At 40.1% G+C, this 16,825-nt stretch overlaps 1 protein-coding gene across 1 annotated transcript in view; it reads left to right on the top strand.

Moving 5' to 3' along the window:
• NIN (ninein) overlaps window positions 1–16,825 on the top strand; it is a gene marked incomplete in the record, with an annotated part of 1,258,852 nt that overhangs the window by 729,342 nt on the left and 512,685 nt on the right. The window contains 2 exon segments of the mRNA XM_044074306.1: window positions 11,424–11,564; window positions 13,008–13,182. Coding sequence (XP_043930241.1) covers window positions 11,424–11,564; window positions 13,008–13,182 — 316 coding nt within the window.

Raw genomic sequence — 16,825 nt, 5'->3', positions numbered from 1 at the left:
GAGCTTTTTCAGCATTTAAAAATACTTGCCATCTCAGCTCTTTAATTCATAGGACGTTGTTAAACTCTGACACATATGGAAACAAATCTATGGAGTCTTAACACAAAGAAAACTAATTTCTTAGTTTGTACATTCTATAGCATGCTTAGCTAAAGCATTATTCAGATCTTCATTTTTAATAGCTAAGCAATGCTTGTAAATCCTTTTATATAATGCCCTTATAGTTTTACCCAGATAAAAATTGTAACATGTTGTACAGGAAGCTAAATAAACTATCAAACAACTTTTACAGTTGAATCTATCTTTACTAGTCACCATTTTTTGAATGTGGGCAAAAAGTATATTTATGGAAGAGTCAATGTATCTACATTGTCTGCAGTTGTGACAAGGATATGTACCTACTGGGCCACTCACTGTCTTATGTGACCTATATTCTCCTATCTCTAGAATGGACTTCACACTACGTACTTTTTTGTAAATAAACGTAGGGTGATTGCCTAAAATCGTGGCTAAATCTCTGTTGCCTAAAATTACCTTCCAATTATTGGAAATAACTTGTTTAATGTTGTAAGAATCTATACATATTGGGACAGGGAAGGCACAGTCCATTTTGTTATCTACAGGTTTGGCAATTTTTGGAGTGAACCCACTGGTTAAAATTGGTGGAAATTTCTCCAATCTGACGGAAATAATTTCTTCAAAAATAGCTTTTAGCTTCTCATATGGATAGCCTCTCTGAATAAACATAGCAATTGGATGGATATAAACATGACTATTGGAAGGTAATTTTAGGCAAACAGAGATTTAGCCAGGGTTTTAGGCGATTACCCTACGTTTATTTACAAAAAAGTAGCTAGTGTGAAGTCCATTCTAGAGATAGTAGAATATAGGTCACATAAGACAGTGAGTGGCCCAGTAGGTACATATCCTTGTCACAGTTGCAGACAATGTCGATAAATTGACTCTTCCAAAAATATATTTTTTGCCCACATTCAAAAAAATGGTGACTAGTAAAGGTAGATTCAACTGTAAAAGTTGTGGGATAGTTTATTTAGCTTCCTGCACAACATGTCACAATTTTTAAGTGGATAAAACTATTAGGGCATTACATAAAAGGATTTACGAGCATTGCTTAGCTATTAAAAATAAAGATCTGAGTAATGATTTAGCTAAGCTTGCTATAGAATATACAAACTTTAAGAAATGTGTTTTCTTTGTTTATTTAGCTTCCTGTACAACATGTCACAATGTTTAAGTGAGTAAAACTATTAGGGTGTTATATAAAAGGATTGCTTAGCTATTAAAAATAAAGAGGTGAATAATGCTGTAGCTAAGCATGCTATAGAATGTACAAACTTTAAGAAATTTGTTTTCTTTGTGTTAGACTCCATAGATTTGTCACCATATGTGTCAGACTTTAACAATGCCCTAGAAATTAAAGAGCTGAGATGGCAAGTATTTTTAAATGCTGAAAAAGCTCCTGTGCTAAATGGCATTTTCAATGTTAAATGTCTTTTAAATGACAGGTATCATTACTAACCAATATTTTAGAGGTTATTTTAACTTTGTTATAAATTTTGGTAATGTAGCTTTAAAAATCTTTTAATTCATTTAGTTAAATAGATTTGATTGGAATATTGATTAATGAATGTGTATTTAAGATGGTGCATTTGGGATTGTTTTTCAGTTCTGAAGAAGTTTGTAGCATTAAATCGAATAAAGTGCTTAACTACTAATTTTGTGTTGACAGTCATTTATTTATCCCTATTTCACATTTTTTTCTTTTTAGGTAAGTACAATGTAGCTGCAGTCTATATATGGTATTTATAAACCACTGTCTATACACCATCAGCATGCAATAAATCCAATGACTTCGTTATTTTGACATTTTAAGCAAATATAATTAACTTTACTTGTGTTGTTTACTTAGCTCTTTTTACTTCCTCTGCCTTCATCTGCTACATGCAGTGTTAAAATCCCAAACCCAGTATATTCAACAGCTTAACAGGTTTTAATAAGTCATTATTTTTTTTACAGAAATCAGTTTGACAACTAGCAATCCATCAGATTTAAGTAACAAAGCAGTATTAAACAGTGTAATCAGCTAACCAGCAACTGTGGAGAGAAGTGTGAGGGTACACCTTCTGGCAGCTTGCTTATAGTGCTACAGTAGCCATCTCACCATCAGCAAAACGCATCTGTCTGTCACCACTACCAACAGTTAATGTCAGCAAAACACATCTGTCTGTCACCACTACCAGCAGTTAGTCTTATGTGGGCATGGGTCAGGGCCTTGTGGTCCCAAGTTTTAAGGGACATACATTTTTAATTGTGCTAGTTTTCTTGTTCTAGACAATGTAACATTAGAGAGGTAGTAAAGTAGTGTCAGAACTCTAATGTACTTAAAATGACTATCTTAGCCTAAGGAAATCTATGAACTCTCTACGACTTTTTATATACCATCTGAGTTGCAGCAAATACACTCTATATTCTCAGGTACTTGAGATCTATTAACTGTACATCACCACTGCTGTAGTGCAGTTTGTAGGCAGTACATACCCCTAGGTAAACTGTAACTTGAAGGCCCAGAAAAAGGAGGGCAGTGAAATTTTCCCACAAGCACAATCAATCTCACAGTTGCCACTTTCCATCACACCAGTCAAAGTAAGTCTTCACGGTGTAATTCAGTAGTTACACCAACAGAGAGTGAATGGCAAGACATGAATGGCTGTATACTGGCTGAGTGAAAGTTTTGGTGGCAGAAGAACAGTAAACATTGATTGAATGCATTTAAATGAAAATTGTTTCCAACTGTTCAGATATTGAGTGAACAGTGTGGCCTTTATTGGAGGAGGGATGGTGTTTCTCTGTTATAATGTGGAGAAGAGGGCTAGGGCACACCTTCTGGCAGCCTAAAACTGAGAGGGGATGGGACACTGTCCTGTACAGAAATTTGGAGTTACTTTACAGCCATGACTACAGTTGCACCTAAAAAATTAAAACCTTAATGTACCCCTTACTGTGAATGGCACCCTAGGTGGCCCCGTGGTTTGCCTATCCTTAAGGCTGGCTTTTTGTAGATTTTCTTACCCTTTATGTTTTGCTGTTTGATGCTGCTGGGTGCTCCAGGTTAGGTGGGAAAGCCTCATGTCCTGTCCATTTCTTACTGGGAAGCTTATTAGCCCATACATTTCCACAGCTGTGAGAGTCTGGAGGTAGATAATAGGTCAGCTAGCTGTTCCCCGAGAATGGCCTAACCTTAGTGTGCCTGCAGACTTGCCGTAAGTTGCCAGGTCTTGGATCAAGGGAAGAGGTGAGTATGATGCCATGCACATCTACTATTCAGAGGTTCAGTAAAGAAGTCACTACATGACATAGCATGAACCAGTGTGACCACTATATGCCATTGTCACTAGCCTATCAGCCTGCCACCTCCAAGGATGAAAAAGCTGGTGTTGGCCACTCAAGGTCATACCCACCCTAACTTGGTCTCTCAGATGCCCATGCCACTGATTAAGTATTGGGTGTTTGGATTGTTCTCAGGGCATCCTCCATCTCTGCCATGGAACTGGAAACAACATGGTGTGCTGATGTTTGGGCCATATCCAGAAAATTGAGTAGGCAGAATATTCCATGGTACTTCATCCTTGGGTGTTTCCGCTTTAACTCTTGTGCCACTATTTTGAAGATCGCAGTTATTGTCCTCAAAATTGCAAGAGACACTCTTCTAAATAACTTTTATGTTCTTAGAGTTGACTGGCATGAAGCGAAAAAAAAAAGTCTTTATTTTTTCATATGAAACTTAATTGTGGCATCTGATTGCTTAAATTGATGTGTATTTCTGACATCTGTAGGGGATGCGTAAGGTCTTAACACTTTACATATCCCAAGGTTAATGGTAAAGTTGAAGGAGGAATGTAAATAAGTTTATACTGTTAATTGAATTACACCAGTAACATTTAATGTCTGACCACTTCTGGGCAACAGTAGGCAGAGCACTAATATTCTTCTGAAATGTGTTATAGATGGATGTTTTCTTTAGGTTCACAACTAGAAGTGGTGCACTGCTTTGTAATTATGGAACCAAAAGCTACAGTTTTTAACTGTTTCAAACTGTTTAGCTAGTGGTTGTTCTAGAATTAATTGTACTCCTTTTAAGTGCAATGTAGTAGAAGGGTAGGATATGGCTCGTTACAGTGATTTCGCTATAAAAGTTCAAGTTGAGGGTGTGGGGGTGATACCTGTATTTAGAAAACAGATGGTGCAGGTTGGTACCTGGATACATTCTACTGTTCCAGAGAGAGGTGACAAGTCATACTGCACTAATTCCAAGGGCTGTTCCCTGCTGACTGTGTGCACTAAGTCTTTATGTTGGTGGGAAAGGTTGCAGACCAGTGAGTTTATTTGCATGATTTTCTTTACACTTGACTGCATCCTCCAGAGTTTTGAGAAGGAGAAGTTGTTGTTGTTGTCTTTCGGCTTTTCCCGGTTAGCGGTCGCCACAGCGGAACTCCGGTCTGCTAATGATTGGCAGTAGATTTTCACGGTGCCAAGTTGCCAGCTCGACGCCTAACCTTCATCGAAGGCACGCCTATTCACGCATGTCTTTCAGAACGCCACTCGACCCGCAGGGAAGACATGCAGACTCCACACAGAAGGCACTTCCCCGCACACTAGCTGAGAATCGAATGGGAGAACTTCTTGCTGTGAGGCAACAACGCTACTGCTGCACCACCGCGGAATAGTTTTGAGAAGAAGAGGAAGAAAGGAAAGAAGGGGGAAAAAATCTTACTAGATGAAATACTTGTATTGAAAACTCTCTTATACGCAAAAAAAGTGAAATCTCCATGTGGAGTTTATGGGCAGGAGTATACTTAGCCTTTTTGAGTATACTTAGTCTTATGAAAAACAAAATATTCAGAGATGAGACTTTTTGTGTTTATAAAATCAGCCTAAATTTGGGAACTGGAAGTAAGAGATATAATTCTGCATGTGCTGTTTACAGATTGCAGGCCTTCATTTCCAAAATCTGTCTTTCTGTTAAGTAATGGTTTTCCCTGAGAAGTCCATCAGTTCATTGCTTCTTTGTGCTTTTAATGTAGAAAGCCATTAGTAGTCCTTAATAAGGAAATCATTGGACTAGAACTCATTTGCTCATGTGCAACACATGCTGAGTTTGTGAAAGCATTATTTTCTGTGACATTTTCTTTGCTTTCCGTCATCCATTTTGGCTTTTCTACATTTGGCGCATTTGTTTCTCCCCACTTTTTCATTAAGGTTTACACCTTTGGTAGGATGAGGAGGCTTAAGTGCCATGTATCACAGCTGCCTTCCTATGGAGAGTTCAGAGGGTTCTGCCTGTCATTCTTTCTTGGCAGCAGCCTGATACATGCATGCTCCCACAATGCTATTCCACTGACTCATGGCGCATTTCCATGTACATACCTAACCCCTACCTACTGTAAACGCTGTTTTTTTGTTCCATGCTTGTGGAATCTTTATGATGCCTTTCATGAGGATCAGCAGTGCAGCAGAAGCAGACTGCAGTGGTACCCCCCCCCCCCCTCACACACACACACACACACACACACACACACACACACACACACACGATAGGTGAGTTAGTGTTGGCTTCTCAGACCTTCCCCAACCAGATGTTCTTCGTGTTTCACTGTTGCAGTCATCACATTTGGGTTATCTGCCTGCAGGTAGCCCTCAGCCGGCCTGAATACCAGAGTCTTGGGATTTCTGCATTGGATGCTGTCACTTCTTCCATGACGTCAGGTCATCAGGGGTATAAAACATGCAGCCGACACTATTACATCAGTCTTTCTTGCCGTGCGGTGCCCGAAGCAGTTAGCAAGTGCCGGTTGGCTGACTCCTGAAATTTTCGTTTTCGCGTTTCAGACCTGAAATCTTCAAAAAGATAAGTACCCCATTGGGGATCCTTTTTTCTTGCTCTAACCGATGTCAGAAAAAAATAATAATTGTCTTGCCTGTGGAAAGCAAGTACCTCATATAGGTTTTCATTCTTATTGCGTCACCTGTTTAGGCCCAGACCACGATTTCCCACACTGTCGGTTTTATGCCTTGTTCAACGCCCGAACTATTCATCGTCAGGCTATTTTTGTAGCTAAATACTTTTGTTCTTGATCTCCATACTCCAAAATGGCTTCTTTAAGCCATCCGACTACCAATCTTCCAAAAAAAGTAAGGTAAAGACAGAGACAGACCATATAGGCCCAAAACTGCCACAACGCTTCCGTTAAGCTAGTCACCAGTCCTCAGTGAGGAGCCTTCGCAGCCCCTGATACCCACTTCTACAGATTCGCAGGCCTCTGCTGAGACCCATTCAGAGTCCAGTATGCCGCAAGATGCTTCTTCGACTATGGAACCTGCGGATGTCTCTACCTTGGATGGGTCCGGGGCCGCTGAGCAGGCACTGGCTTCTGAGGGTGTATTCAGGCCTACGGATTTTCATATTAAACCGACGACTTCATTTCAAGCTAAAAATACCGGAATCCTCAGGCCTAAAGCTTGCACTACGCCTAGAAAACGGACGACCAAATGCATTCTCAGGCCCTCATGCCTCAAAAACAAGTGATTAGAATGGCTGAAGACCTTATTAACTTAATTAGGGGAAGCCAGCCTTCCACCTCTAAGAGACCTAGAACAGATTTTCCTTCTGATTCTTCTGATCAGAAATCTGATATCTTTATTCATTCTGACTACCAGGATTTACCCTTATTTACTTATGAGGATTCTGATGTAGAGGATTCCATTCCCTCTGCTTCCCCTCCAGAGGATTTTTCTTTTGGTGAAACCTTGCATACCCTTAGGGAACTTTTCCACTGGGAAAGCCAGGACTATTCTCAGTCCAAAAAGAGACTTGGGGAATTCTTAAACCTGCCTCAGCACAGGCCTCTAGCCATCCCTCCTGTTTTGGAGATTGTAGATGATGTTTTCCTAGAATCCAGCCTTACCCCAGACACTTTGCCTCCAGCTCCCAGAAAACCTGACCGGTACTATAGAGTACCTGACTCTCTCAAATTCCTCTTCAAGAATCCTACTGCAAATCCAGAGACCATTTCCCAAGGACCTAAAACCATTAAGGCTACTACTGCCAAAAATCCTACCCCTTCTGACAGAGATTCCGGGGCTTTAGACAGATGGGGTAAGAAGGCATATACCTCTGCTACTCTGGCCATTAGGGCTTTAAATTGCCAGTTTCATATGTTAGAGTATCAGCAACATATTATGGGACTAATTAAACAGAAAATTATGTTGATTCCTGACTGTGCTGAACAGAAAGATTTACAAGAGTTAATGCATTCTGCTGACCAAGTTGGTAAACATACTTTGCAATGTGGTTTTGATGCTTTAGAAGCATCTTGCAGGGCTGCTATACCTGGGTCTGTACTTAGAAGGCATGCTTGGCTAAAGGAACAAAACTTACAAGATCATGTTAAAGCTGCATTACTGGATGGACCTTTCGACCAAGAGTGTCTTTTTGGCAACAAAGCAGAAGTTGTCTTCAAAAGATTGGAGGAAAAAGCTAAATCTATGCAAACTGTTAAAGATTTCTTGCAAGTACAGCCACCTAGATTCAGTAGGCACTGGTCTTCAAAGAACTGGTCCTTTCCAGTCCCTTCCAGGCCTTCTAGGTCGTAACCCAGGAGCAGCAGACCACCAAGACTTCAATCTCAGGCTATGCACAGATCTAAGCAGTGGGGGGCTCCTACTTCCAAAGCAGGGAGTAGTAAGCCACCCCCTATGGAAAAATTGCACAATGACTTATCCTTATCTTTTCCAAGCCTTGCTCAACTACTGGCACCTTTAGGAGTAAAGTTTGCTCTGCATGCAAAAAAATGGGAATTCATTACCCAAGACAAAGGGTTTTAAACATAGTTTCCCTAGGATACAGATTCCACTTCCACTCTCTCCCACTCCCAAGTGGATGGCCAGACCTCCCCCCAAACCAGTGGGCGGAGGCCCAAAAACAAGTTCTCTCTCTCTCCTCAGCATCAAGGCTATTCAACCTCTCCCAGCAGAACAAAGGGGACAAGGTTTCTATTTAAGACTGTTCTTGATTCCCAGAAAAGAAAACTCCTGGCGTCCTATCCTGGACCTGTATATCCTAAACACCTTTCTGGTGGTTCCAAAATTCAAAATGCTAACTCTTCAACAACTTCTTCCTGTGCTAGCCATAAATGCCTGGCTGGCAACCCTAGACTTAAAAGAAGCTTATCTGCACATCCCAATAAGGGATCTTGCAGGAAATAACTACACTTCAGGGCAGGTTCCATGCACTATCAGTTCTCTGCACTTCCCTTTGGCTTATCTACTGCGCCCAGGGTGTCCACAAAGTGCCTAGCTCCAGCCATTGCGTTTTGCAGGCAGAGAAATATTCAGATTTACCCATACTTGGATGATTGCCTGATTCAGGCAGAGAGTCGAGACTTGCTATTACAGCACCTGGCATTTGTAAAGAGACTTCTAACTTCACTGAGATACACCAGCAATGAGAAGAAATACCATGCCAACAGATTGTATTCCTGGGAGCAAGCTTGAACACAACTTCCCAAATGGCATTCCTCACTCCAGAGAAACAAGTTTATTTGGCAACCTATTTCAACCTACTGGCCACAAAAACTCAGCTATCTGCAAGGAAAATCCTGCAAGCCCTGAGGTTCATGACCTCTTGCATTCTGTTAATTCCATATGCAAGACTGCATATGAGGAAACCTCAATGGTATCTAAAAAGTCTATGGTGTCAACATTCTCAGGACCTGGAAGCAATGATTCCTATCATCCCTTGCCTAAGGACAGAGTTCCTTTGGTGGGCAGAGGCCTGCAACCACAACAAGGGGCTCCCTTTCACTCTACCCCCTGCCACCCAAACCCTAACAACAGGCGCATCAGACTATGCATGGGGGGCTCACATGGCAGGGCAGTGCATTCAGGACAAAAGGAACCCAATACAGATGCACCTGCATATCAGTCAAAACAAAATGCTCTGACAGCCTTCAAAGACTTTATTTTTCCAGGACAACTATTGGTAAAGACAGACAACACCACAGTTGTGTGGTACATAAACAAGCAGGGGGGAACCCATTCCTACCCACTCTGCAGACTAGTCATGGCTGTTTGGAACACAGCCTTGAGCAACCAAGTGAACCTACAAGCTCAATTCCTGCCAGGCAAACTAAATTCACTGGCAGACGACTTAAGCAGAAATCTCATGGACCCACATGAATGGAAACTGGACCCCAAAATATTCAATCTCTTGAGGAACAAATGGGGGACTACAGAGGTAGACCTGTTTGCCTCCTCTTGGAAATACTAATTGAAAAAATACTGTGCCAGAACTCCCCACAGTGAAGCTTGGAAAGTGGATGCCCTGTCCTTTACCTGGGAAGGCTTCTCAGTATATGCCTTCCCCCCTCTGCCTCTCCTCTCGAAGGTCCTGCTAAAGATCAAACAGGACAAGCCAAGGATAATTCTGATTGCACCGGACTGGCCACACCAGCACTGGTGTACCCCCTTTTGCACAGTCTGACAGTGCTACAACCATGGCACCTGCCTCAGACCCCTTCCCTGCTGTCCCAGCAGGCGGGCCAGATTCTGCACCCTCAGCTTCAAACCCTGAACCTTGCAGCCTGGCTAATCCCCTGAGCTCACCTCTAGCAACCCTCAGTAAGCAGGTGCTGGATTTCATTCTTGAGGCAAGGAGGCCTAGTACTAGAAAATCCTATTCAGAAAAGTGGAAAAGATACTGTTCCTGGAGCCAGTCTCAAGGGATGGGCACAACGGTGCCCAGCTTACCTCATGTTCTAGATTATTTAACAGAAATGCTCCACAAGGGCCTATCTTTCTCGTCAATTAAGATTCATGCCTCAGCCATATCAACACATTATAATACTGAGCCCACCCCTCTTCTCTCATCCACTGCTAAAACAATTCCTTAGAGGGACCAAAAATTTAAGAGCCTCCAGGTGAGATCCGACTCCAGCCTGGGACTAAAACTTTGTGTTTGAAAAACTTACCCCCCCCCCCCCCCCCTTTGAACCATCTGCTACAGCAGAGTTGGAATTCCTTTCTTGGAAAACAGCTTTACTTCTAGCTATCACTTCTGAACTGCAGGCCCTTATGGCAGTGGGACCCTTCATTATCTTCCATGCGGACAGGGTTTCCCTCAGGACTAATCCATCATTTATGCCAAAGGTGGTATCTAGTGTGACTCTGAACCAGTCCATTCATTTGCCTACTTTTTTCCCTAATCCCCAGAATAAAGGGGAAAGGATACTGCATTCCCTGGACGTGCACAGACAGCTTAGATTCGATTTGGACAAGCCTAAGCCTCTCAGAAAATCTGACCAGCTGCTAGTCAGCTTTACTGCAGGGGCAGGGGGGAAGGCCATTTCAAAGCAAACCATTTCCAAATGGATAGCACATTGCATCCATTTCTGCTACAAGCACCATGGAAAACCTACACCACAGGGGATAAGAACACATTCCACCAGGGCTGCATGTACCTCTACTGCATTTCTCAGAGGAGTCCCTACCAGGGACATCCTGGAAGCTGCAACCTGGAGCTCTGTACATACTTTCACCAAGCATTACCACTTGCCTATTTTTTCTAAATCCAGAGCTGGATTTGCCACAGCAGTCTTACAGGGCCTGATTGCTAGCCCTAAGGCTCTTTAACTACCTCCAGCCTTCCTTAGCTTTGAGAATCGACCCAAATGTGATGACTGCAACAGTGAAACACTAAGAACATAGTATAGTTGTGTTCATTTACCATAAATGTAGATTGTTCAACTGTGTTCACTGTTGCAGTCGTAGTTACCCTCCCTCCAGCCCCGACGTCTCTTGACTTTTACCTATCCTACTTGTTTGGTATATATTACATCATGTGTATTTGCTTTTTGCTGGGGGTGTTCCATACCATATAATTGCTTCCTGTTGTGGGGGTACCTGACATCTGGGGCAAGAAAAACTGATGTAATGGCATTGGCTGCATGTTTTATACCCCTGATGACCTGACATCATGAAAGAAGCGACAGCATCTGACGCAGAAATCCCAATACTCTGGTATTCAGGCCTGCTGAGGGCTACCTGCAGGCAGATAACCCAAATGTGATGACTGCAACAGTGAGTACACTCGAACATCTACATTTATGGTAAGTGTACACAACTGTACTTTCCTCCAGCACCTGGGTTGCTAAATGATCCCAGGTTATCTAGGTTACATTCATGACTTTAACCCTGTACTTCTTGGCGCTGGCAACAGAAAGGTACTTGTTGAACTAACTTTTTGCTTTGATAAATATTGTTACGTAACAGTCAGTTTGTATTTCTGCACTGGAGAGAAACTTTTTAAGCAAGTAAATAATGCCACTGTGTTTGCCTTTTACTTGTAGAGAGAAAGTTGATCAGGTTATTCGAGAGAAGGAAAAACTGCGATTAGATTTGGAAAAAGCAGAGAAGTTTAAAACTCAGATGGCGTCAGAAGTTGATGACCACCATGCAGCAATAGAACGTCTGAATGAATGCAACCTCAGGTATGTCAGGCTAAGAGAACAAGGTAATTTAGTAATACCTTCCCCAGATAAATTTAAAAGTAGAATCTCCACTGCTCTGAGTTTGTGACTTTCAGTAAGAGAAATAGAGCCTAACATCTCTGCTTCATGTTAAAGCCAGAAGATGGTAAGGTAATTCATTCTACCTTGTAGCAAGAATTTTATGCCAAGTTGTAATGAGGAGCGTCCCTTTGAACAACAACTTCAACTGAAGTGGCTTGTGCTAAATTTTGAGTGTTCTCAGCCTGTGTTCATGAAATGGTATCATAATACTTTAAAAACAGAAAAAACGTTTTATGATTACCTTGACAACCTTCAGAATCTCATTGTACAAGCAAAGACGTGTTGAATTTTCTTAGCATGTGTAGTACACCTCACCCCAATAATTTTTTTAAGTGCTTTGTTGTAAAGCTTGATCCCTTTCTTAAGGTCTGTGCTTAGCACATGGTTTCATAATAAAGGTGAACCCATATCTGTTTCTGATTTGCTGATTTAATGGGAAGATCGTTTTGTACAGCAGGCTTGTGCATTCTGAGCTATTTGTCTGGAAGCTGTGTAATATTTTCCTCGATTGATGCTTTGCTCTTTTGTAGTATACATATTTGTGATGTTCAGTGTAATTGCCAAAACTGTCTTACTTTCCTGTCAGGCGTGTTCAAAATATTTAAGGACAAAATATGCAACAAATTATTTTGTATGCAAGTCTGTGTTTCATTTCTTGAAGGCTCTGTTCTCTTTAATGCTAGGTATTTTACTCAGATCTCTATTAACCCACAATGTGCAGCCCAATTACATCTTATGTTTTTGAAAGGAAATGCACATCAGATTAGAGGCACTTGTGATGTGCCTAAAAAGTAAGGAAAAACAAATCGGAAGTTATAAAAAGATGAACATCAACAAAAACCTCCACCTAACAACAAATCAAGAGGAGACATGTAAAGAAGTACAATTTCATGTTTTGGTATCGTAAGACTTATTAATTCTCTATAGTAATCCCACTCCACTTTATACGCTTCTGACTTGAGTAACACGTCACTGTAGAGTGATGAAGGTTTCATATGTATTCCATCTACTGCCTCAGAACCCATTCCCAGGTAATCTTTGTTCATTCTGAATGCTGCACTTTATAACTTCTTATCGATATTGCAAATGCCAAAGGTATCTTTGGCTCCTAAAGTTTTCTTTTGATGATTAAAGTGGCATCATCTCTGTTTATGCTAGGTTTTAATTTCCATGTTGAAACCTCCAGTACAGGGCCAGCTACATTTGTAGCCTTTTGACCCTCACCTTTTTTTTTTCATGTAGTATATTCAATGAGATGATGGGCAGCTCTTTGGAAATGCTTTTTAATTCACAAATGTACATGTAGAGTCTTTTTGTTCTTATTTCTGAAACATTGTTTACTTCCATATTATGTTGGTTTAGGAAGCTGGATCAAGAGTACAGGGATCGCATTACAACATTAAGGAATGAGTTCACCAAAGAGAAAGACCAAATTTTACAGCAGGCCACTAAGCAATGTGTGGAACTTGAGCAAGAAGTGGAGAAAGGAAAAGCGGAAGAGAGCTACCTCCGAGATAGGCTTACACTGTCACTAAAGGTAAGAACTGCAATGTGTTAAAGTTTGCAAAGGATGCACTGAAGTAGACTTAATGTGAGTCATGCATGATGAGCACAAAATGCTTATGTAGTACAACTCTGTCATGGGCTCTAGTTCAAAAAACATAGCTGTGGAATCACAGATAATAAATAAGATAAACATGTCACATATATGCAATACAGAGAGCACAGTAATTGCATTTAGTAAAATTGTAACCTTATTATGCATTTTCATGATGTTACAAAAGTGCATAATGATTTTATGCAGTTGTAATGCTGTACAGCATCCACCACAGAAATCTGACATAATTTAGATTTGCCAGGCATTTCTTGTTCCTGTACGTTTTTCATTATAACCAGTAGTAGTGGGGTTGCTAAAGCTCCTTGCATTGGAAAGAACTGTGATTGCTTCCTCTGATCACAACATTAATATGCTTTTGTTTTTCTGTAACACCACCCCAGAGTCTCCCACATTTTCTTGCTTTAGCTGCTTGATTTTTACCCAACACTTTTACACACAACCTCCTATATTACATGCATTTGTTCACCCATTTCAGTCTAATCTGCACTGTCAACAGCTTAATCTTTCCCAACCTTTTTTTGCTTTGGAATTACATTTAGAGTATGCCTTTTTCCCCTTTCACAGACTCTGTTATCTCCATAAAATGACATTTTTTTTCCATGTTTCTAATCTCAAACAGCATATTTAACATCCCTGGAGTGAGTTCTGCAGAACTCTGTGTTTGGGCTGGTGACAGTTTTAAGTTTTGAAACCCAGTAAGTTTGAGTCCGGCAATGGTGAGACTAAGATCACGGTGTTGCAGAGTATTCCTTTTTCTCCAAGGTATGGTGGCAATCTGAGATGGTATGTGTAAATAGCAAGGACATGAGGAAGGGTATGGGGAGGGAGGGATGCTACCCTTTGCAAAAAAATAACTTTAAAGGAAAACTATGATTGTTGATATTTAGTGTTTTCCTTTTAATTCTGCTCTTCTTTTCTGTAATTCCAAAATGCACAGTTATAGTCTTGGAATTCTGAATGGGTGTCGTTTGGGCCTTTTTACACAATGCCTGTTGGTCTGCATTTGAGAGGTAGAGAGCAGAATTAATTTAATTGTAGGTAGTATTAAGTTGGGTGGTGGTAGCATTTGAAGGAAAAGCACTTAAGAGTCTTGGAAAAGCTTGAGAAGCTGTTCTAGTTAAATGGCAACTGATGTTTTAGGAATAATGTAGTGTTTTGTTATTTTTTGACTGTTTAAGTAGCATACATTCTGATTGTAGAATTTAAAAAAATTAACTTGGTTATGGGGGCTTTCGTTTATAAGGGATAGTGGAAAATGCTGTCAAAAAGTGTATTTTTTTGTAGATGATGATAAATTAGTTATGCTCCTGCAGTGACTAGTAGACTAAATGGACTTCCAAGAAGGTTTTCAGGTTATTCCTGGGGGTTTGAGGTCTTTGGAGGAAGTTATATTAATGAAGGTTCTTAGCTGTGATTCATATAAGCTATGGTTATCCAAAGCATCTTTGGTATAGTAATACTGACTAAATGGACTTGGATTTAACTTAATTTTTTTCTGGGTGTAAATCGAGTCTTCTAAAGAAAAAGGTAGAGTCTCCTTTTTAAAAGGGGTAGAGTAAGTGGAGAAGCTGAAGTGAGTAGTTTGTAATTGGGTATCTCGGTTTGCCGTGGAAAGAACCGAATGGTATGGGGATGATCCGATTGGACCCACCTTCGACCCGGACACTACACCCAACATTTTCAATGAAGTTGAGCAGGATGAAGATCGTGATGACGCCAACACCAACTTGGGCTCTCAAGCACAGGGGCAGTCACATAAAGGTACTGGTTGCATTCAGAATACTTTTGAGATGAGCAATTGGCTTAAAGAACGCTATACTTTTAATCCGGACGATACTTTTTATCAACGGCTTACAAACAATAATGACTCTTTTGGCAAAAAAGTTATGAATGCTTCTAAACTGATGTTTAAATATAAAACTATTACTATTGAAAATAGTTATTTAAAGGAATGTTTAAAGCGTGGGATAGTACCTAAAGGGCTACGTACTTGGAAATATCCCAATAATGTCCAGATAGGGTCAGTGTTTCATATAGAGCTTATTAAAGTCTTTAACAGATGTGGTTTGGTCATAGTAAAATGCATAATAGAAGAAAATGACAGAAATTTAGAAATCATTAACGAGCAAATTAAAAAGTTGGATACAGCTATTAAGGATGATCTAATTTTTGCGATTAAAGAAGAGAGGCAGAAATACTTCCAACTAAAGGGAGAAATTGACCTAAAATGTAAGACACTAGTAGAGAGAAAAATGGTAAAACTTAAAAGGGATATGGCAGAATATGAAAATGAAACAAGTTATCCAAAACCAGTCATTAACAGTATACCCTCTTATCAAAAGTTTAATAATAGAAAAGGAGGGGAAGGAACTTCAAAGGTATGGACAAAACCAAGTGAACCTTTTAGAAACAACCAATTTACAGATTATGAAGAAGATTTCCCACCCTTAGAAAGGCAATACAACAGTCCTAATAGAGAGAACACTAGAAATTTTCACAGGCGAGGGGGGAAAGGGGAAGGGGGAGGTATATGTATTAAACCCCTCACCCGACAATGGAAGCAATAAGGCAAACAACATTGAGAAGATAGGGAATAAGTATACACTGAATGGGTTCAGTATATATAATTTCAGTAACATCGAACTCAAGAAAGAACATTTTTCTCTGTTGGAAAGAGGCTTTAAGTTTATTCCTATTGTGAAAGGGAATAGAATACAAACAACTCTAGATATAAAACTGTTTTTAAGAAAAATGAACCTCGAATTGTTATTTAAGAAAGAAGAGTATGGTCTTGATAGGGAGAAATTAAATGTTACAGAAGAACAAAGAATACTAAAAAGAAAATCCACATTCAATCCACCCATCCATGCACAACTTAGAAATTTTGAACAAGTTATGGAAAATGGAATTAAAAGATGTGACAAAAAAGTGAGATATAAAAATAACTTAGATAAAAAAGAAAAGGAGACCTTGGAAGAACTTAGACACAATGAAAGTGTTAGGGTTATGAAACCTGACAAAGGTGGTGGAGTGGTCATAATGGAAGTAATTGACTATGAATGGAAAATGAATGAAATTCTAACTGATGAAACGAAATACAGGACAGTCTCTCGGAATGAGATAAATTTAGCCTATCATAAGATAGACATAATTTTGAATGATATGGCCATAGAATCAGTTATAGACGAAAAAATACTTTTTTTCTTGAAAGTCAATAAGCCTAAAATACCTGTTATTTTCGGTATTCCGAAAATACACAAGAACATGAGTGACCCCCCCTTTAGACGCATTGTGTCAGCTGAAGGATCCAAAACAACACCTTTAGCCATATTTGTTGACACAAAAACGAAACATATATGGACAAACAAAGAGGCAATATTGAGGGACTCATGGGACCTATTAAGACAACTAGACCCAGAGTTACCTGACAAAGATATGTTATTTGTGACCATAGATGTGGTGGACTTATTTGGATCAATACCATACGAAGAGGGCATGAAAATGTTTGAAGAGGAAGTATTCAAGGATGACAAAATGACACACGAGGACAAAATAGCGTGCA

Source organism: Protopterus annectens, chromosome 6.part0 (genome assembly GCF_019279795.1).
Source record: "Protopterus annectens isolate FY-2018-M chromosome 6.part0, PAN1.0, whole genome shotgun sequence".
Taxonomy (NCBI): domain Eukaryota; kingdom Metazoa; phylum Chordata; order Ceratodontiformes; family Protopteridae; genus Protopterus; species Protopterus annectens.
Note: the sequence above shows the minus strand (reverse complement) of the source record. Positions and strands in the feature narration are given on the sequence as shown.